At 37.3% G+C, this 24140-nt stretch overlaps 1 protein-coding gene across 1 annotated transcript in view; it reads right to left on the reverse strand.

The window, feature by feature from the left end:
• IMPG2 (interphotoreceptor matrix proteoglycan 2) overlaps positions 1-24140 on the reverse strand; it is a 97473-nt gene that overhangs the window by 66578 nt on the left and 6755 nt on the right. Inside the window, exons 3-5 of the mRNA XM_027868555.1 lie at positions 22907-23073; positions 11465-11496; positions 11336-11359 (exon numbers count right to left, since the gene is read on the reverse strand). Of these exons, the coding sequence (XP_027724356.1) occupies positions 11336-11359; positions 11465-11496; positions 22907-23073 (223 nt within the window). The remainder of the gene's footprint in view (positions 1-11335; positions 11360-11464; positions 11497-22906; positions 23074-24140) is intronic.

Raw genomic sequence — 24140 nt, forward strand, 5'->3', positions numbered from 1 at the left:
AACCATTCTGTAGGGTAATTTGGAGCTATGCCCAAAGAAATATAAAATCATGCATACCTTTTGAACTAGCAATACCACTACTAGGTCTGTATCCCAAAGGAGATGAAAAAAATAAAAGGACCTATATGTACGAAAATATTTATAGCAGCCCTTTTCTGGGAGTAAAGAATTGGAAATTGAAAGGATGCCCATCAGTTGGGGAATGGCCAAACAAGTTGTAGTATGTGATTATTATGGAATACTATTGTACTGTAAGAAATGATGATTAGGAGGCTCTCAGAAAAACCTGGAAAGACTTGCATGGGCTAACACAAAGTGAAATGTACTGTGTACAAAGTAATAGCAATATAGTAAAATGATCAGCTATGAATGATGAGGCTATTCTCACAATACAACAATTCAAGACAACTTTGAAGGACTTGTGATGAAAAATGCTATCCATCCCCAGAGAAAGAATTGATGGTGACTGAATACATACTGAAGCTTACATTTTTTTAACTTTATTTTTCTTGAGGTTTTTTTTGTTTATGTTCTTTCACAACATGACTATCATGGATATGTTTTGTATGACTACACATGTATAATCTAAATCGAATTGCTTACCTTCTCAATGACAGGGGAGTGGGGAGGGAGGAAGGGAGAGGATTTGGAAATCAAGGTTTTAAAAACAAATGTTAGAAATTGTTTTTACATGTAACTGGGGAGAAACAAAATGCTAAATGAAGTATAAAAAAAATGTGATCCTTAGACCAAAAAAAAAAAAAAAAGATAAGGAATCTGAGTCCCATCAGAGAGATGAAGCGATTTGTATCTGTTCACATAGTCAATAAGTGTTAGTTCTAGAATTTGAACCCAGGTCTAATGACTCTAAATATCTGAACTTTTTGCTACTAATTCTTCATGGAGTGTTTGCCCTCTCCCCTGTGCCTTTTCTTTCCTTGTAAGGGTTACCTGCCTCCCCTTAAGAGAAGGAAAAAAAAGTTCAAAGATTAAAATTTACATTTCGTTTGGGCAGAGCAGCTGCAAATAAGGGTGTGATGCCCCATGTGGATAGATGGGAGAGAGAGAGAGAGAGAGAGAGAGAGACAGAGAGAGAGAGAGACAGAGAGACAGAGAGACAGAGAGACAGAGAGAAAGAGAAGGAAGGAAGGAAGGAAGAAAGGAAGGAAGGAAAGAAAGAAGGAAAGAAGGAAAGAGAGAAAGAAAGAAAGAAAGAAAGAAAGAAAGAAAGAAAGAAAGAAAGAAAGAAAGAAAGAAAGAAAGGAGGGAGGGAGGGAGGGAGGGAGGAAGGAAGGAAGAAATTATCTCCCTCTTGACACCCACCTCTTGGAACTCCAAGCTCTCTTCAATATTCTTCTATTCCAATTCTCTCAGTTGTCAATACCCTCTTCCCCTTGCCTCTGATGAAATTATTTGTAATATACTTACATACACACATACACACACACACACACACACATGCATGCATGCACATATGTACATTTTTGAAAAGCCTCAGAATCAGGAAAACCTGAGGTCAAGACCCTTCTCTGACACTACTAGATATATGACCCTGGACAAGTCATGTAACCTCTAAGTGTCCCCTTGTGTAATTTAGAAAATGAATGGGTCTAATTGAGTTTCAGTCCCTAAAGTTGGTGAACCTGAGGGGCTAGTAGGACCAAGTGTCTGAGATTTTCTGACATCTTGATTCCAAGAAAATAAAATATATGATTAATGAGGTTTTGCAAAAGGAATGTGTTTAGTCAGACCATTTTGCCAAAGAATCAAAGGTTTAAATCTGGAATGGACTTTAGAAGCCATATAATCTAACTCCCTTTTAGAAATAAGAAAACTGCGGCCCAGGGAGGTGATCTAGCCAAGGTCCTAAAACAGACAGAACTAATATTTGCATCCAGGTGCTCTGCCTTCTAGTATAGCTCTCTTCTCCACTGTGTCAGGATGTCTCCCTACCCTAATCTCTAATTGATATAATGCAATCATCATAAGTATGGCAGATAGGAATGACAGTCTATTAACAGTGAGTAATTTGAAAGCAAAGGTTTGGTTACAAGAAGGGAAAATACAAGCCCTGGGAGTCACAATAAAGGAAACTTGAGTAGAATGAAGGAACGTGGACTAGGGTAAAAACCATATGACAGCAGACAGAAAATGAGAGAAAACAATAGTTACGGTTATGTAGGAAGTCACTTTTAAGAGTGTACTTGATTTAGAAGATGAGATCCCCGGCAGCCTGTGAGTTTCTGAGACACAGGATCAAAATGATGCTTATGAAAAGCAACTTAGCTACAGTGCTTATGTAGCACCCCCTCTAAACCACTGCCCTAACTTTTACTCAAAGGTTCTAGGGGTAATTCTATAGGGCGTACTCCTAAACCCCAATGATGTACCTTCCATTAACAATCAACCAGTAAACACAGTTAGCTCTTAGAATAGCATGCTGAAAAAGCCAGTTTATTCCAATAGCATGTGAAAAAAAAAAAGAAAAATCAACCCCCCCTCAATAGAACTGCATCATACTATAGCACAAATACACATAGCATCCATGAGGAGAGTGGACTCAAACTTAGAGCATAATGGTAATGAGATACAGTGTCTGGGAGAAAAGGTACTATAGACACAAGTTAATCTCTGATGGAAGATGTATTGTCTCTGTTAGTTGCGTAGATGCTTTTTTGACTTTTTCATATACAAATGAGCTATTCAAATCATCACACTCTTTATGAAGTGCAAGTTTTAAATCCTTTCCAAGGTATAAAATGAAAATGATCTGCTCATTTCTGAAAGGAGCCCACCTTCTACAAGGTACAAATGCAATTATGACCTTACATCTAATTTTCTCTGTTCTTTGCCCCTAAAGAGCTGTAAACTTACTGGAGTCTGAAAGGGTCACAACTTTAGCCTTTGAATATGTGGAAGAGAAAGAAGATAAAGTTTCACAGGTCACAAAAAGTGGCCTAGGTGGCTATTCACCAGAACCAACACAATGACTATGGATTTAGGAGTAAGGAACAAGAGAAATGCACAGAAAGTAGGTTCATGGACTTGGCAAAGAAACACATCAGAGACAAAAGAAGACATCATAGAATTTATTACAATACCATATATCAGTCAGGTGTGTCATTGTTAGCAAAAGAAAAGAAGTTAAATTACAGAGGAGAATCTTACTAGCATTAAAAAAGAATGGCAAAGTAATTGTTCCAAAAAACTAATAGAAAAGAAATTAAATTATCTCCTCCTACCACCAAGCTTACACTTCAAATGAATGAATGAATCAATGAATGAACAAAATGGCTATCTTTGAACATGATGCTCTAAGCAATACATCCCCCACCTACAAACTCTCCCTAACTTCATCCAATTGGTTTTTGTTTGAGAATGTTAGATACGGACAATCTCATCATTTTGCTTTCAAAAGGAGACTCTCCAAAAACAAAAGTACCAGAAGTTGACATAATTCATTTTGACTAACCTATGATCATTTCCTTTTAACTCATTTCTCAGCAAATTCAAATATCAAATCCAAATTCCTGCTTCTGAAATGAACCATTTTCTAGTTATTTGCCTCACTGATCTTCTCCACCTGGAGCTGACTCCTTTTATGTATGCATCATTCAACACTCTTAGTATAAACTCAATAAAGAATGAATCATAGTCACACGGGCAACAAGATGGAGTAATAGACATTTTCTATTTCATCTGTCTCCAGGGTCTAACAGGGGTGGGGAACCTGTGGCCTTGAGGCCACATGTGGCTTTCTAGGTCCTTGGGTGTGGCCTTTTGACTGAGTCCAAGTTTTACAGAACAAATCCTTTTATTAATGGGATTTGTTCTGTGAAGTCTGAGTGAATAGTGGAAAATCGGGGGGGGAAAAAGGACTGAAATTACCAAAGACCTCAGGAAAAAGAAAACTCAAAGAGCTTGGACATAAGCAGATAAATCAACAGGGAAAATATTAACAACAGAAGGAAACATGTCCTCCATATCTAGTAAACAAGTTTAGGCATCTATGAATAAATACTGCAAAAAAAGGGAAATGATCTAACTCTTAATGAGACAGAAGATTTTGTGGAATGACAGGAAAACATGGAATGCTAACACACTGTTCCTGAGTGGTTCAAAAGAGAAATGAAAATTATGAGAGCAGAATTTTCATCCCAAACAGCAAAAAGAACAAGCAGAATAGAAAAACTTGAATTTGCAATAGCAAGTCTCTTCAAAGAAACTAGACAAAAACAAAATTAGTAATGCAATTGCACAGAAGTGAAAGACAATCTAGAAGAAGAGAAGTAAAAAAACAAGAACAATAAAAGAAAATGTGCTCTCTATGCAAGCAAAACGTACAGATCTAGAAGACAAAATGCATAGACAGAAGCACTCAATATCCCTCTTTCAGTTTTGGCTAAGTCTACCAGAAAGATAAACAAAAGGAAAAATATGGAATGGAACAAATTGCTAGAGAAGCTAGAGTTAAAAGACATGGCATCTTCTAATTGGGACAGTAAAAGAACATACATATTTCCCAGCACCAAATGAAACGTTTACAAAAATTGGCCATGTTCTTAGGTACAGAGAAATTGGAAACAAATGTAAAAACAAAGAAATAGTTAATGCATGCATTATAGACTATAACACAATAAAAATAGTAATTTGTTCAGGAACCATGAAAAAAAGATACAGACTCAAATGGAGGCTAAATGATGAAATCTTAAATAATGAGTAGTCCAAAATATAAACCATAGAAACAATTAATATGTAAAAGAAAGTGATAATGATAAAAGCAACTTGCCCAAATTTCTGCGATGCAACTAAAGCAGTCTTCAGGGGGAAAAAATCGTGTCCTCACAAACATATATGAACAAAATAGAAAAGTAGATTTCCATCCATTGGGGAATAACTAAACACACTGCTATACATGAACTAATGGAATATTACTGTGCTGTAAAAAATGATGTTATCTAATGAATATAGAGAGGCATGAAAAGATCTAAATGAATTGATGCAGAGTGAAGTAAGCAGAGCCAAGAATAACTACAACAACGTAAATAGAAAGAACAGCTATACGCTAGAGAATCAAAAGTATATTAACATAATTATGAAAATCAAGCAGGATTCAAATGAAGAAACATAAGAAGAACAGTAAACCCAGCCCTTCATAGAGGTGGGAGGTCTACAGTGTTACACATGTTTTCAATGTATTGATCACTTGGGTTGATTTTTTTTTTCCTCTCTGGGAAGGCTCTTGGGGAGAGGGAGGAGAGATTCTTGGGATAACTATGATGATTTAAGAAACAGGATAACAAAGAAAACTTATTTTTTAAAAAAAGAATTAATCATGAAGAAAACTCAGATTCCTGATCCCACGAACCAATGCAAACTGGTGCATTCCTATATACATCTACCCCTTAAAGAAATCAGACTAAAACTAAATGAAGGGCAGCTAGGTAATGCAGTGGATAATGTGCTGGGTCTGGAGACTTCTTTCTGAGTTCAAATCTGACCTCAAACACTTAGTAGTTATGACTCTAGCCAAGTCACTTATCCCTGTTTGCCTCAGTTTCCTCATCTGTAAAATGAGCTAGAGAAGGAAATGGCAAACCACTCCAATATCTTTGGAAAACCCCAAATGGGGTCATGAAGAGCTGGACAGAACTGAAAAATGACTGAACAGCAACAAAACTAAATGAAATTGGGTCTAATGAAAATTAGTTGCGCTAAGTACTAGTAATGTTTCCCTTTTGAATAGTAATAATATAGTCTCATTTTTATATGATGCTTCTAAGTTTTCAAAGTTCTTTCATAGCTATGATCTCATTTGCAATACCCTTATCATACATACCATATGTCTTATTAAACTGAAGGCAGAGATCACGTCCTATTCATCTTTGTACCATTTTCCCCATGTTATCTAGCATGTAACCTTGGAAATAGGAGGCTCTTGACAAATGTTTATGAAATGTTAAGTGAATTGGGGTTTCATGGGCATTTGCATTTGCAGAAAAACTTAGTAACATTGTTTCAAGAAAATGCTTAAAATTCCCTTAGCCTACTGTCTTAAAATATTAAATTGTTGTCTTCAAATATTTAAAGGACTGTCAGGGGAAAGATGGATTAGACATGTTATAGTTGGCTCCAAAAAGCAGAGCAAGGAGAAATGGATGAAAACTACAGGGAGACAGATGGATAGAGCACTGGGTCTGGAGCCAGGAACACCTGAGTTCAAATATGGCTTCAAATACTAGCTGTATGAACTTAGGCAAATCACTTAACCTCTGTTTGCCTGTTTCTTCATATGTAAAATGGAGTTAATAAATAGACCTACCTCCCAGGATTGTTGTGAGATCAAATGAAATAATATTTGTAAAAAAGTACTTTGTACAGTCCCTGGTACATAGTAAGTGCTATTTAAAAGTTAGCTATTATTATTAAACTGTAAAAAAAATCCACCCAAAAAAATTTGGAGGTAACTTTTCCTTTCATTGCCTGGAGGTTTTGTTGCCATTTAGGGAATGATGAACTAAACAACTAAGAACTCCAGGTAGAAGATGAAGTGTTGCATAATGGATGAGGAATTGGACTTAGAGTCAGGAAGGCCTAGGTTCAAATTCTACCAGAGACACTAATTACCTATGCAATCTTGGGCAACACCCCTAACCTCTCTGTGTCTCAGTTTCCTCATCTGTAAAATTGGATTCAGTGGCTTCTGAGATCCCTTCCAACTCTAAATCTATGATCTCAGTATCTATAATTCTATGAACTCCAGGCAGTCATAATCCAAAGCCGGAGAAGAAAAGGAAAAGAACAACATTCAGGTCTCCCCCAGTTTGGAAGAGTGGGAGTATATGTTAATTATGGCCAGGATATATAACATCAATACCAGCAGTAGGTCGTCACTAGTGATCAAAACAGCTACTGAAGTTTTGTTAAGACAAAACAGAGGATACCAATGGAGTTTTGCATACTCTTGAACATTGGAAGCAGCCTCAGGGTCAAGCATGATGATTAATTTATGGTGGTATAGGGGAGAGCTGGCACCTTATCTTGCTTTATAGGTCTGTATAGTTTCCTGGGAATTCAGATACCCCAGTCAGCAATCCCAGGTGTGAATCTAGTGTTGTGTGACTCTAGGAGAGTGGTCAAGAAGCTCCACTGGTCTTGTGTGTCTGGGGGCAGCAGGAATGGCTGAGAGGAGACGGGGGTAATTGTTTTATTCTTTTTTGATCACATGGGAAATTGGAGTCTGGCCTCCCTGGCAAAAGAACCAACACAGAGCAGGTAAGGTCTCTGTTGGCTGCCCTCCTTGAGGAAGAGATATTTTGAGGTAAAGTGAAATAATAGGGACCATTGAACAAACACTGGTGAAATCAGCACAAAACAGAGAACGAGTAGACAGAAAGAACAGAAAAGTGTTAGATGCAGATCAAACCAAAGGTGCTCTTAGGCTTAACGTGTCCCTCTCACTGAACCTACCCAGCTATTGGGACCTACCTCAGATTTTCCCAAGTGCTGTCATGAGTCTCCTTTCATCTTGACACGAAGCCATTTGGTTTTGAGGAAGAAACTGAATTCACCAGGAAGACTGGGCAAATAGTTGTTTGCTAACTGCAATCTCTGGGCCATTAAGTGGCACCATAGTGCATATAGTGCAGGGCCTGGAGTTAGGAGGACTCCTCTTCTAGAGTTCAAATCTGGCCCCAGGCATCTGCTAGCTGTGTGTCCCTGGACAAATCACTTAACCCTGTGCCTTAGTTTCCTCATCTGTAAAATGAGCTGGAAAAGGAAATGGCAAACTACTCCAGTATCTCTGCCAAGAAAATCCCAAATGGGGTCATGAAGAGTCGAACACAACTGAAACAACTGAAAACTGCACTCTCTGAAGGAGATGAAATGCTAGCCCTTTCTCTGTTCGTTACTGTTGTAGAAATGTTTAAGTATAATTGAAAAAAGCCTTGGTTTTTTGAAGGTAAGTTGACCACGATACAATCAAACAAATCCAGATGTTCCATAGCCTAAGTGGCAAAACACCACATATATAGAGATGTTATCTTTAATTATTTGACAAAAATGAACCTGGCAGCTAGGTGGTCATGCAATGAATAGAGCACTGGGCCTGGAGTTAGGAAGACCCAAGCTCAAATCCAGCCTCAGACACTTGCTACTAGCTGTGTGACCCTGCACAAGACACTTGATCTCTGTCTGCCTCAGTTTCCTCAACTGTAAAATGAGCTGGAGAAGGAAATGGCAAAGGACTCCAATATATTTGCCAAGAAAATCCCAAATTGGGTCATTGGGTCACAAAGAGTCAGACTAAAACCGTCTAAAACAACTGAACAGACAACAATAATATATATATGAGTATTCATGAGAAGCAACATGGCATTTTGGAGCTGACCTTGGACCTAAGACCTGGGTTTCAGTTCCACCTCTGACATATGCTAACTATGTGACACTGGGCAAGTCATAATCTTTCAGGATTCTAGGAAACTCTCAAAGACTAAAAGTTACGGAGAGGGTGACAACCTGCATTGGTAATGTGATTTTCATCACCTAGTAGTTTCCTATATCAATGAAATCACAGGTCCAACCCTGATCTTCTGACCTCTGTGTGTATGTGTAAGTTAGGAGAGAGATTTTAAATATATTCATACATGTCAAATGTAGACACATATAGTTATAAATATGTCACTTCTCTGACCTCTGGGACACTGATATTTTATAGTGCATTAAAACATGCTGACAGGTTTGAGAACTTCTCTTCACAAATCAAATCAGAGAATAAAGTATTTTCAGTCTTTGCTTTGTAAAACTTAATAAATAAAGGCAGTGCTTGGGGTGGAGATGGGAACAGAATATGAGTGTAAGCGGGATTTCTGACTGACGCACAGGAACGGACGTGAGTGCTCTGAGTCAGGAGGGTGAGAGACGCCAGGAGATGGTCTAATGAGATTGGCTCTGGCCAGTTTCTGAGAGCACCAGATTTGCCCTGGCCAATCTGAAAGCACTGCCATGCTCATTTTTCTGTGTTCCCTTCCCAGCTATTATGAGTTAGACTCACACTCCACAGCCCCCACCTCTCCTGTCATCAGTGATTTGCTGGTTGACGTAGTATACAAGAAACATTTCTCTCAGCAGGAGATGAATCTACTCTTTTTCTCTCTTGACTATGGAGCCCAATAAGTCCTGAACTCAGGCTGTTTGTCAAGAATTCTGTAACCACACTCTCTTATGATAGCACCAAACTAGGTGGGGCAACTGTCCGCTTAGCTGATCCAACTAGGCTGATGAGAAAGCTGACCATATGGAGATTTATAAGCTTGGACCTACAGTCTGCCAACACACAAGCTGGAATCACTCAAAAAAATTTTATTAGGAGCCTCTGTCTTTCTCTGTCTCTCTATCTCTTTCTCTCTCTACCTGGCTGTGTGTCTTTCTCTGTCTTTATCCTTCTCTGTTCCAAACATTGCACTGGCCTCACTTTCCTCTCTTTAAAATCTTGACCTTGTGGGTTGACCAATTCAGGCCTTGAAAAATTCCAGTCTCAGTTTAATCCCACCACTCTGTCATTGCTTCTAGAAAGGGAATATCAATCTACTCCCCTATGTCTCCACTCACTATCCCTATAATTTTACAGCCTTCTTGCATAACCACTTTCCAATATGTTTTATTTTCCCTTTTTACAATGTAAGGTTTTTGAGGACAGGCATTGCCCTTGCTTTAATATTTTTGTACCCAGAATTTAAAACAGTGCTTGCCACTTAGTAAGTGATCAGTAAGCAATTAGTAAATTATATTCATCCATCCATCCATACATCCATCTATTCATTCATTCATTACATGGCCAAGCTTGTCTCCAGAGAGAAGATGAGAAAATATACCTCCCCCTAACCATTGTAGAAGTGGGAGACTATACACTCGGTCTCTATATTTTGAAGAATTTTGTTCACTAGTAATTGAAACCTAGAAAACAATCCTTTATCAACTTAACCTCAGAGAATCCCTTGCTTCCTTTAATTTTCTGTTGAAGTGCCATTTCCTACAGGAAATCTATCCTGATCACCCCTTCCAACCATTACTAGTGTCTTCTCCCCTAGAAATCATTTGTATATATTTTCTGTGTTTTATGTTTCCCAAGTGATAAATGGTCAAAAGACAAGAACAGGAAGTTCTCAAAGGAAGATACGCAACCTATCAATGGCCACAGTGGAGCCAAAAATACTCCAAATCTCTGATAGAGATATAAAAATTAAAGCAACTCTGAGGTTCTGCCTTATAGCCACCAGATCAACAAAGATGACTAAAAAAAGGAAATATAAATGTTAGAAAGGTTATAAGAAAACATGTACATTAATGCACTATTGGCAGAATGGTCCAGCTATGAAATGGTCCAGCTATTCTGAAAAGCAAATTGGGAGTGTTACCTCCACTAGGCCTATATACCAAAGAGATCAAAGAAAGAGGAAAAGGACCCATAGATACAAAAATATTTATGGCAGCTTCTTTTCTAGGGGAAAAGACCTGGAAACTAAAGAGGTGTCCATTAATTAGGTAGTTACTGAACAAATTGAGGTATATAAATGTAATACGATAACATTGTTATAAAAAATGACTACTTTCAGAGAAATCTGGGAAGATTTGTAGTAAAGTAAGCAGAAGAGAATAATTTATACAATAACAACAATGTTATAAAGAAAAACAACTTTGAGAGACTTAAGAACTTTGATCAGTGCAATGATAAACCATGATTCCAGAGGACAGATGATGAAGCAATATTAATCACCTTCCAATAGAAAGTTGATGGACTTAAAATACAGAATGAGACACACATTTTTGGACATGGACAATGTGGAAATTCACTTTGCTTGACTATGCATATATTTGGTACAAGGGTTTTGTTTTTCTCTCTTTGATTTAAACAAGTGGGGATAGAAGGAAAAAACAAATGCTTGTTAATTGAAAAACAAAAAGGAAATGAAAAAAATCTATATACAGAATATACTACCCAATAGTGTGCAAGTTCCTTGAGGGCAGGGACCTTTTCATTTTTATTTCTATATCCACACAACTGGAAGCACAGTGCCTGGCACAAAGTAGTTGCTTAATAAATGTTTGTTGCTGAATTGCTGAGCACACCTTCAAAAGTTAGTCCTGGTTTCACCACTCTGCTTTTGGACCTAAAAGTAGTAGGTTATGCCACAAAAATCAATCATCCATTTATTTTCTCTAGGGCAGAGAACCAAGTCTGTGCCTTGTTAAAGACAGACAGTAAACAAAATCAGTGCCTGCCAAAAACTGAAAAGGGAGGTGGCTGCAAACTAGGGAAAATCAAGACACTTACCTACAAGACCAGTCGCTGCAGGAGCTGGCAAGAAAGTAAGAAGGCAACAATTAACTCTGAGAACTCACATTGAGACATTACACTTTTTTTTTCTACCTAATGTGAATTCAAAGAAAAGCAGACACTTACCTATTTGCTGTTTCTTTTGTGTAAGCCAGTTTCTAGGGAAAACATGAAAAATACATATCCATCAATGCATAATGAATTTTATTAGCTGAGACTCTTTTTCTTAATGATGCAACATCTGTGCCATTATCCATTCAAACTTTACTAGATGGACAGATGGCTGGATATTATGCTGAGGCCACATTTGAACCCAAGTCTTCCTGGCTTAAGACTAAACCCAGCACTCTATTCACTGAGCTACCTAGCTGCCTCCTAATAAATCAATAGAATGAATCAATTTTCTTCAACTTCCATTTCCTTTTTTTTTTCTTATGCACTTAACATAGTGATGGAAACTTCTTGTAAATATAACTCATTCTCAATGAGTCGCCTTTGTAGGATCACAACTTTAAGAGTTGGACAGCAGCCATTAGATATTATCTAGTTACTTTGTCAGTTACAGTCTAAATATTTGTATTTGATTATATTCATCTTACATACTTTATGTTTAATAGTTTTTAGGACACTGTAATCTCTTGCTTTTTAAAAATTTGCTTAATTCTAATAATTTAAGCTGGTTTGACTGTTGGTTTTGGGGTGGCATCACAGAGTGAAGAAAATATTGGGTCTGAGTCTCAGCTCTGACATGTGCTAGCTCTATGACCTTGGGCAGGTCATTTAACTTAGGTGAGCCTCAGTTTCTTCTATTGTAAAATGAGAATAATAAAGATAAACATCCAACTTATCTCAGAATTTTTTGGGGGAAATGTTTAATAAATCTTACAGAACTATAAATGTAAGTTACTAGTATTCTTAGTTAGCTCACAAGATTGTTATAACCAAAAAGATTTGTAAACCATAAAGCTTTATATAAAGGGATTGTTGTTGATATTTAGACAGATTGGTTTGGTTAGGTTTTTATAGATTACATTGCGTGTAATATTTTATTATAGGTTATGATATCTTACTGTGCTTATACTCTAAGTTTCTAAAATACATTCAATTCAATTCAATTTAACCAACACCTATCAAGGGCCTACTATGTGTGAGGCAAAGTGCACAGTTCAAAGCCACATAACAAAGTACAAGAAAACTAGATAAAAACAATCCAAGTAATCCACTTCTTATTCAACTGAGGAATAATTCTGTTGGAGTCCATTATTAAATGGATGAAAGACTTTAACTTCAAATCTCTGGAGGAGATATTTGGAGTATTCTTAACCTATGCCTGGTTAGATGCACCAAATATCACATGCTAAACAACATCTTCATTTCATCATAAATGGATGTAATAAATTTATTGCCTATAAACAAAACGTATGGATTCTTAAGCTGGGGTCTAGAAACCCCCATTTCCATGGATAGATTTTAAGGGGTTAATGAACTTTTAATAACTATTTCAATATAATTGATTTCTCTTGTAATCCTGTGTATTTTATTTTGTGCATTTAAGAATATTATTCTGGGAAAGGATTTCTAGATTTCACCAGACTTACAAAAGAGCCCATGACATTAAAAAAAAGAACCTCTATGTTTATAGAATGATATAAATTAGAATGGTTTAAATGAGTGCCCTGGAACCCATAATGAGAAATAAACATATTTAGAGGAAAATATCTCAGATATAAATGATATTGATTACACTAAAAATATATCTACTTCCCAAATGTAAAATGCCTGACTTGAGGTGCCTTCATTCTACTTGAAGGGGAATGGGGGGAGCCAAATAAATAGATACAAATAAGTAAATAATCCACTCCAGTATCTTTGCCAAGAAAACCCCAAATGCAGTCACAAAGAGTCGGACATGACTGAAACAAATGAACAACTAAAAGCAAATAAAAGGTCATTTGAAGAGAGACAAAGCATTAAAAACTGAGAAAGCTGGGAGGTGACAAGAAGAGAATGCCTTCCAGTCAATAAAGGACAGCTTATGCAAATGCATGGAGGCTGTAGATGGAATGCTAGGTTCCAAGAACAACTGGTAATTCACTTTGACTAGAACATAGTGTACATGAAGAGCAATAATGTGAAGTAAGTCTAGAAAGGCAGAATGGACCCAGATTGCAGAAGCCCTAAAATGGCAGGCTGAGTGCTTATTTTATACAATAGGGAACCACTAATGGCTTTTGATCTGCGGGGATGTCATGGTCAGACCAGTGATTTAGGAAGATTATTTTAGCACTACATGCAATATATGGATCGTAGAGAAGAGAGATTAGGAGCAAGAAGACCACTTAGAATGTGATTACAATAGTACAGGAGAGAATTAATGGATAACCATGCAAATAGAAATAAAGGGATATATAGGAAAGGGAGATATGTTATCATGGTAGAAGGGACAAAATTTATCAACTAAGCCAATGTTGGAGGGTCAGAACTGGAAACAAAAGTCAAGGAAGACTTATCAGGAACCTGAGTGATTAAAAGGATAACAGTGTCCTTAACAAAAACAGAGAAGTTAAGAAGAGCTATTGTTAAGGGAAGGTCAAATTCCATTTTGGATATGCTGAACTTGAAATGCCAATGAGATATCCAGGTGAAGATAGAGAATAGATAATTGTCATTATAGGCCTAGAGATTATAGGAGACTCAGAATATTTGAGCTAGAAAAGACCATAAAAATCATCTAATCCAACTTCCTCATTTTAATCTTTCTCTAGAATCAAGGCAAAAAGGAAAAATCCAGCAATTAGATTATTCTCCTGAAGCATTTCCTAACAAATACTTTTAGGAAAAGTTCCCTATAAACTATCAATTTCATAAAATGTATTTTTACATTAATATTACATATAGCATAAATGGAAATTTAAATTATAGCTCCCACATCCTAGAATTCAGTCTTCCAATCATATGAAGTCTTCCCAGTGCTTCACACCAAAGGCCCTCATTTTAGAACCAACACTGGTTAATTAACAAATATTTACTGAAACATGATGAGGCTGACAGTACAAGAGGTGTTGATGATCCTCAAAAATATGTTTAATTTTGCACTTGGTGCTTTTGGAGCAGTTAATACATAAAACCAAAACTTTTAATACCCTATCTTCCCAACTTGTAAATACACTTAAAATTATGTAAATGTACTTTGTTTTGTTGTAAAATAACCAAAACTAGTTTGCAAAATGGCCTGCAAAATGGACCCCAGCATTTAAAATTTATTTCTACCCATTTTATCATTGCCAGCCTACCTTCCTCTTATTAAACAAAAATTAGGTGGGGGTAAGCAGAGTCTAGATCCATGATTTCATTGATGTGGGACAATGATCTCCAATAATTACACACCAGTATCAGCAAAAAAAAAGTTTGAGCATGTACTCCCAAAACATATATATGTGTATAAATTATATATAGTACATGTAATATAATAGCTAGAAATAATAATAATAAGCATTTATATAATGCTTTAAGGTTTAGAAAATGCTTTACATATATCATTTCATTATATCCTCACAACAACTCTATAAGGTAGGTGTCATTACTATCGCCATTTTACACAAGAGGAAACTGAAGCTAAGAGATGTTAAATAACTTGCCCAGAATCGCACAGCTAGTAAGTATCTGAGCTAGAACTTAATCTCAGGTCTTCCTGATTCCAAATCAAGTGCTTTATCCCCTGAAGCTTAAGTTCTTCATATACTACTGTGCCATTATATCATATATGTTGTAAGACAGATGCAAAAATAGAAATTTTTAAAGAATGAGATAAAAATGAAATAAATAATATTCTTATTGATTAGGAGAAAAAACATTTTGTCCTCACTAAAATGTTTTTCATGATAATTAGATACCATTTCTAGTAATATTTTAATGAGAACAATGTGATTAATCACCCAAGAAGCTGTCCTTCCTTCCTCAATGAGTGCAGTGTCTGGCTCACGGTTTTTTGTTCCTTCCAATTTCTTGCCCTCACACTAGGGGACTTCCACATACACATTAATACTCTGTTGAATATCTGAATGACCCAGTTTAATATACTCATATCCCATGACCTTTTCCTCTTCTTCCACTAGCTACATGCAGAAATAGTTGGTTATACTCTTGATTTTGCACTCACCTAGACGTGTTCCATTTTCATTAACTCTCAAATTCCATTATCTGATCATAATCTTTTTATCATTCTATTGTCCCTTCTGCTTTACGAACCCTAATCCTGTTCTTCATCCTCAATGTGACTGACCTCTAATCCCTCCATTCCTTAGTTTTTCCTGGATCATCACCCCTGCAGTAGCTACACTCTTCCTCCCTTCCCTGTGTCAACTTCTTGGTGAACCAACTCAGCTCCTCACTACACTCCTCCTTATCATGCTTTGCTGAGCCCCACGTTTAGATCCCTCTAACCATCTGCTGCATTCACTCTATTCATATTCTGCTAAATGAAATTGGAAAAAAAATCATGAAACCATACTGAGAAAGATGCTGACTGGATCCACCACAAATTTATATTACATCCTCTCAACTAGGCTCTCGCTTCAGCAAAGCAATCCTTTCAGACCTGTCTAATTTATTCACTATTGCACTCACCACCAGCTTTTCGAAACCTTTTCATCCCTCCTCAAACCTTCCATAGCTTCTCTCCCTCACTCTTTTAACTGAGAACCTTGCCTTATATTTCACTGAAAAAAATGGAGGTCATTCACTGAGAGCCTTCTCATTCATATAACTCAGATGCCATCCTTCCTCTGCTCTCTTCTCTTTCAATCCTATCTCACTTAAACAGGGAGTTCTTCTTGCTAAGGCAAACCCCATTAAATGCACAAATGATGCCATTCCATCCCATTTTCTCTAGCAGATTGCCTCCTCCATCTATCATTCTCTCACTAATCTTCAATCACTCTCAATCTACTGGTTGCTTCTCTGAGCTCTACAAACACTCATGTCATCTCCACTATTAAAAAACGAGCTCATTTGATATAACCATTCCTCACTAGCTATCCTCCTACATCTCTCCTCTCTTTCATGGCTAAACTCCATGAGAAAGATGTCTGGAATTAGAACATGTCTGCCTCTACTATTTCCTTTACTTTCACTTCTTAACTCTCTGCACTCTGGCTTCCCAACCTTATCATTCAACTGAAACTACTCTCTCAAAAGTTAGCTATAGTGTCTTAACTACCAAATCTCGTAGCCTTTTCTCTTTCTTCATCCTTCTTGACCTCTCTGCAGCCTTTGACACTGATTATCACCTTCTTTGTCAGGATACTTTTTCCTTTCTGGGTTTTTGTGATCCTGTTCTCTCCTGGTTTTTATCCTGACTGATCACTCCTTTTCAGTTTTTGGTTTTTTTCTTTTTGCTGGATCTTCATCTGAGTCACACAGCTAGTTAGTCTGAGGCCATATTTGAATTCAAGTCTTCCTTACCCCAGGTCTAGTATTCTGTCTACTTTGTCACTTAAGAGTGGAAAATACCCAATGGAGAGCCCACCCACTATATTGCTATCTATGACCTGTCAAGAGAACTAAAGAGAGGAACCCTAGTTCACTGAATGGATTCCCATAAGAGTATTTTTAAAAAGACATGGTCAAGAGTTGCACATACTGACAAGGTAAGGATGGTCTGGGATCTGTATCACTGGAATAAATACCAACATCAATGATGCCACAAATCCATCAAAGTATGATCAAATAGGGAGGGAGATAGATACTTGGTTGTCACATAAAGAAGGCAGCTTTAACTATGTTAGCATCAAACTACTTAAGCCTCTCACTACTAGAGATATGCAGTTGCATGATATATTTTATGCTCATAACTGATGGCCAAAAAATGGAATTGGTGTTCCATTTATGGCATTATCATCATGATAAAAATAACAGAAGGATTTTGCTTAAGGAGTTAAGACCTCGTAATCAATGTACATAATGAAAGCTGTAAGGAGAAACAGTGTCACATATCACTGTAGGTTGTCAAAATTTAGCATCCACCACCACCACCACCACCACCAATTCCATGACCTGGTGGCTAGAATCTTGTGCCAGAAGTTTGATATCTTTCATGAGCTCAGAGATGACATACAACCACACTATAAATATAGAACTCAAAATTTCCTATCGATGATGAGCATATTCAGGTTTCCTTTATCTTTAAAAAAAAAAAACTTTACAAAACTGGCCCCTCCAATGACTGTCCTATTCATATCTTCCTTTTCATTGCCAGTCTTCTAAAAGGAGGATCTGGTTGATTGCATTTTCTTGCCATCCACTCCTTGCATACAAGGTTTAACCTGGAGAGCCAGATAAATGTGATGAGCTTGTCTCCCAGCCCCCCACAGTGATCACCTTGAATTGACAGATGTAGGGAGAAGTCTTTGTGTGTTGTTCTTCACTACTCCTTCTGTCTAGCTCCCTTTTCTAAGGGCCTAGTGCAAGAGTGCCTTACATGAGAAGAAATCTTCAATGCCAGAACAATGGCCACATCGTTTAACCTTTTCAATACTTACCAAGTGCCCCTTGAACACACTATCTTCACCAGAGATGTCAAACACTTAGTCAATAGGCCACCCACAGCACTATCGGGTGTTGCTGGCCACAATGGGGGCTGCTGGTCAAGTGTCTGACGTGTCAACTCCACACGTCTTTTTTTTTTAGTTTTATTGATTTATTTAGTTTTAGTTTTCAACATTCACTTCCACAAGATTTTGAGTTTCAAATTTTCTCCCCATCTCACCCATCCCCCCAAGATGACATGCATTCTGAATACCCCTTCCCCTAATCTGCCCTCCCTTCTATCTCCCCCCCTTCTCTTATCCTCTTTCCCTTCTATTTTCTTATAGGGCAGGATAGATTTCTATACCTCATTGCCTGTATATCTTATTTCCCAGTTGCATGTGAAAACAATTTTTAATATTTGTTTTTAAAACTTTGGGTTCCAAATTTTCTCCCTTCCTCCCTCCCCACCTACCCTCATTGAGAAGGCAAGCAACTCGATACAGGTTATACATGTGTAGTCATGCAAAACACTTCCATAGTAGTCATGTTGTGAAAAACTAACTATATTTCCCTTCATCCTATCCCACCCCCCATTTATTTTATTCTTTTGACCCTGTCCCTCCTCAGAAGTGTTTGCTTCTGAGTACCCCCTCCCCTCTATCATCCCCCTGCTCTCTTATTCCCTTCTTCCCTATTTTCCTGTAGCTTTGCATATCCAATTGAGTGTATATGTTATTCCCTCCTTAAGCCAAATCCAATGAGAATAAGATTCACTCATTCCCTCTCAGCTTCCCTTGTTTCCCCTCCACTGTAAAAGCCTTTTCTTGTCTGTTTTGTATGAGATAATTTACCCCATTCTACCTCTGCCTTTCTCCTTCTCCCCGTATAATCCTCTATCACCCCTTAATTTTATTCTCTAGATATCACACCTTCATCTTCAACTCACCCTGTGTCCTCTCTCTCTCTCTCTCTCTCTCTATATATATATATGTATATATATATATATGTATACATACATGCATACATATAATTTTTTTCCCTCCAACTATCCTAATATTGACAAAGGTTTCATAGGTTACAAATATCATCTTTCCATGCAGGAATGTAAACAGTTCAACCTTAATAAGTCCCTTATGATTTCTTTCTTGTTTATCTCTTCATGCTTCTCTTGAGTTTTGTATTTGAAAGTCGAATTTTCTATTCAGCTCTGGTCTTTTCATCAAGAATGCTTGAAAGTCCCCTATTTCACTGAATGTCCATTTTTTCCCCTGAAGGATTATACTCAGTTTTGCTGGGTAGGTGATTCTTGGCTGTAATCCTATTTCCTTTGATCTCTGGAATATTACATTCTAAGTCCTCTGGTCCCTTAATGTAGAAGCTGCTGTGTTATCCTGATTGTGCTCCATACATCTTTATCCCTGCCTGTGTTTGTTGCCACAGAATACCAGTCTCTAAGATGTTCTCTCTTTTCTCTTACAGTCAGTCTCTTATAGCCTTACATATTAATATTGATATTTCCTCAAGCAACCTGGCTTGAGTTGACCAACTCTTTAAACTAACATGACCTACATTTTCACTTCCTTTCAAAACCACCCATAGTACCTCCCTTCCATGATTGTTATTTTTGATATTCCCATTTCTGATCATAATTACCTCCATCTCTCCTTCTAGCTCTTCCTTATTCCTCCTAAACCTATTCTTTATCCTTACCATAACCTCCAGTTCCTCCATTCCTCTCTGTTCTCCAAATTTATCATCCCTACTCTGGACTCACTCTCTTTCCTTTATAATCTTGACTCTATTATTAACCAATTCAATTATATACTGTCCTCCAGCTGTAAATCCCTTGTTTCCCTGTCCCACCACAGTTAACCCACTGCCATTCCTCAATTCTACATCATCTCTACTATCTGCTTTCTTTGTCCTACTCCCCAGCTGCCTCTGAAGGAAGTCATGAACCTTGGTAACTAGGTCTTGTCTAACCTTAACTGGGCCCTTACTATTACATGGTAATCATTTTATTTTTCCTTAGCTAACATACTTCTTTCAGTGACTATTCCAAATCTTCACTCCTGAAGTTTCTTAGGCTTCCCCCAGCCCACCTCATTTCTCAATAGATGATCTCCCTTCTTATTACATTAAGAAACCTAAGGCCATCCACCATGTGCTCTTCCTTCTTCCCTACTCTACAACTCAAAGACCCTAGACATCTTTACCTATTCTCATTGTAAAAGAAAACTGCAAACCTCAAATCAAGGACATTTTGTTGACAGCAAAGAAAACATTAGTTGGTCAATAAACATTTATTAAGTGCTTCTTGTGTGCCAGGCACAGTGTTAACTGCTAAGAATACAACAAAAGACATTCCCTGCCCTCAAGGAACCCAATCTAAATATTTAGATCATACTTGAAATGTTTCTTGTTTAAAATACCAGAAAGTATTGTCTTTTCACATGGGATATATTTTAAGATAGATTAGATTGTGTGCTCTTTAAGGGCAGACATCATCTTTTGTCTTTCTTTGTATCCCCAGAACTTAGCACAGTCCTGGTACAGAATAAGCACTTAATAAATGTTTATCAACTGATTAACAGATTTAAAGTCAGAATGGTAATGGGTGTACAAAGGGAATTGTTAGTATCAACACTACATTTGATCTGAAGTTGCTAATTGTCAGTTATCTATTGTGCTATTTAAAAAGAATCAAATAGTAGCGAACACTGGAATTTTTTTTTTCTCTTAATTTTAACTTTGTGGTAATTTAGTAATCCTGTGTGCCCCAGTATGAGGACATGGGAGCAGAGTCGTCCTGCAAGCCTATTTCATTTTAGAATCAGTTCTGTGAAAGAAAATGTGAATTATGATGAACTTAAACATTTCTTTCTTTAAAAAACCTGAAATCAGAGTGACCTTATATGACATGGACTCATGGATATGAGTGATTAGATTCCACTTATTTAAAAGTTTAAATGCATTCTCCCTCTTTTTATTTATTTTTTTTTTTTTAGGCAATTGGGGTTAAGTGACTTGCCCAAGGTCACATAGCTAGTAAGTGTCAAGCATTTGGTCTGAGGCCACATTTGAACTCAGGTCCTCCTGACTTTAGGGCCGGTGCTCTATCCACTGTACCTCCTAGCTGCCCCTGTATTCTCGCTCTTTTATTCATTCTATAGAGGTGCATCCAATACTGTTATTGTTTCCCATTTTACTGTTTATGAGACATTAATATTTGGCTTGGATTATGTTACGATGATTATGCAGCACGTCATGTATGCAACAAATGTGGAGATGAAGATGGAAAAAAGAACTGGAAACTTGTATACCTCAACCAAGACTTCAAAAGATACAAAGAATAAACCTTACACCCTACTGAGTGTGTGGGTCAAACATTAAGGATGATGAGAGACAAAGGTAAAGGACGAATAGCTGTGCATATATAAGGCTACAAGAACACTCAATGGCCCACAATTCCCTGGGAGCTATTTTGAAGGGGTCAGGAAATAGTCTCAGGGTCACTGTCGAACATTTATTTTTGTTGTTGTTCAGTCATTTCAGTTGTGTCCAACTCTACATGACCCCATATGGGGTTTTCTTGGCAAATATATTGGAGTGGTTTGCACTTTATTCTCCAGCTCATTTTACAGATGAGGAAACTGAGGCCAACATGGTTAAGTGACTTGCCCAGGGTCACACAGACAGTAAGTGTCTGCATCTGGATTTTAACTTAAGAAGATTAGTCTTCTTGACTGCAGGCCTAGCATTCTATCCACTGCACCACTGTTGCTTGTTAGATGTGTTGAAAGGCATGGGGACTAAGTCAGCACTTGGGATAAGAACATTTGGTTTGAGAGGAATATTATAGAGAGAGATTGAGGTGGCTTAGATAGAATGGGTAGAAAGTAATTTAGGCTTAGTCCAGGGAGTGTATATAAGAAACAATGACTGGGAGAGTTGGTGGTGTAGTAACCCTGTTGAAAAGGGAATAGTTAACCAGCTGAATAACTTATGTGGATAGTTTGTTGAGTCTTATACTACTTTCTGAAATCACAGAAACAGTAAAAAATGAAAAAAAATGTTTGATTGTGTGCCTGTCTCTGCACTGAAGCTTTCAAAGTGGATTCAGAAGACCTCATGCTATCTAACTTGATGTTGGAAAAGGCAATGTAATCTTTGCTTCTCTGAGGGCTAAGAAGCTCGGAGACAGCTTCTGTGTTCATTAGCAGCTTCAATGTGCCCCAACAAGAAAAGTTCATTGGGAACCTGGGAAAGATATCTTCACTACTCTGCCCATGCTTTCCAGGGGCATACTTCTGTACTTCTGCCCCTAATATTATATCTCTGAATGGGCTTGCTTTCTCTCTCTTATCAACTTTAACTATTGATCTACAATGATAGCTTTGTCAGCTCTGTGGTGTGTGAGAATTACTGCTAGAAATTGTCAAACCCAAGTTTCTTAGGGCAGAAATGGTTATCTGACTGAGCTAATTCCCATGTTGATTAACAATGATTTGCTATTTGCATATTTACACTATGCAATGACTTACATATTGCATATTTGTTTATGAGCTAAGGTTTCCCCAGTGAGGTCTTTTTCCTTCTGCATTTCTCATAAATTTATTTTTCTGTTTTCACTGAAGGATCTGTCAGTGTGAAATGTTCAGTACACTGGTGCCAAAGCTAAAAAGACTCCTATGTTCACAAGACTCTTGATATATATGAAAAAGGAGCATATGGCCTTGAGAAAAGCTCTGTTTAGGGAGAGAATGCCCGAAGTCTCACTAACACAGTAGCTTTTATGTAGTAAATATCTGACACATATTTATAGAATTAAATATTGAGGAAAGAGTAGCAGCCTGAAAAAAAATTCAAATTATTCTTTTAGAGTGAGGTAGTATCCACTGAGCTGTCTAACTGCCTAGCTAAATTCACATTTGGCTTTTAGAATTGATAATTTAAAAAAGCAAAACTACAAGAACTTGCTGGCTGCATATGAATGCTTCCAAAGTAGTTCAGAAATTTCCACCTCTCTTCAGGACCCACCTTTATGATTAGGCTCTGGTGTTCTTCAGACTGACTAAAGTTTGTGCCCATTTCAAATATACTTATAGTTCCATCCTCACAGAGATTCATCCAGTGTCGATACTCCTCGTGACGTGGTAGCCGATCCCAAAAGGTCTTGAAGACTTCCCAGACAGCTTCCTGACACACTGGAAAATGGACAAAGTGAATATTATGACAAGCTGAAGATTCAAGGCATCACAAAACTGTCACAGGCCAATTGCCTTGTTTTCACCTTGAGAGACAATTCCTTAGAGTGCAGTAATGTTAAGTAGAATTGTCCACCTACGACCTCTACTTTCTCAAATTACCTTTATGCATATGTGTGTGTGTATATATATATATATATAGTATATATTTTGTATAAACTTTGATGTTTATATTTTATCTCCACCTCCTCCTTTACCCCACTCCTCAACCCCACCCCTTGCCTTAGGATGTGATCACCTTGAGAACAGGGAGGAGGCAAGGGTGTTTTGTTTTGTTTCTGCCTTTCTTTGTATCCTCAACCCTTAGCACTGTTCCCAGTACATCATAAGTGCTAAATACATGCTTGTTGACTTGTTACCTGGCTGAATGACCTTCATTTTATTCACTAAAGACCTTTTAGTTCAGGAAAGAATTTTGCATTAAGCTTATACTCATCATTCTCTAACATCCTAAAATGGATTGACTGTAGCCTAATGAGCAGGATTTTTTCTTTCATTTCTCAAAATATAAACATTTTTTTCTACATTTTTTAAAGGTAAGAAAGTCTTGAAAAATGCTACATTTACCCAGTGTACTGAAAACATCCTAATAAAAACTTACTGTTCACAGGGCTCTTCATGGAACAAGTTGCTTAACTTCACCTCTTAGTATAAGTTAACTTTACCTATTAGTATGAGTAGCAATGTTTGCAGGAAGATAGCCATGCTTGTGAATTTCTTATATTTTTTTTGACAGAAAAGAGTTAAAATATCAATTCTTTCTATTTGTAACATTTTGGCACAATGATACTACAGAAGCTCCTCCACAAATCTGTAGTTTATACCTCATGATTAAAGAAACCCATTCAAAACTTTCCTCAGGAAAGCTACAATTATTTTATAAGATCTGAGAGACTGAACACTCTCCGCTGGAATCCCAATAGACTTAATCAAGAAAAAGTCAAGGTGGGGTAGGCCAGAATTGGATTGCTTTTAATGTATAAAAAAGTAGCATTTGGGTCTTAAAA

This window comes from Vombatus ursinus, unplaced genomic scaffold (genome assembly GCF_900497805.2).
Source record: "Vombatus ursinus unplaced genomic scaffold, bare-nosed wombat genome assembly UNPS02001419.1, whole genome shotgun sequence".
Classification (NCBI taxonomy): domain Eukaryota; kingdom Metazoa; phylum Chordata; class Mammalia; order Diprotodontia; family Vombatidae; genus Vombatus; species Vombatus ursinus.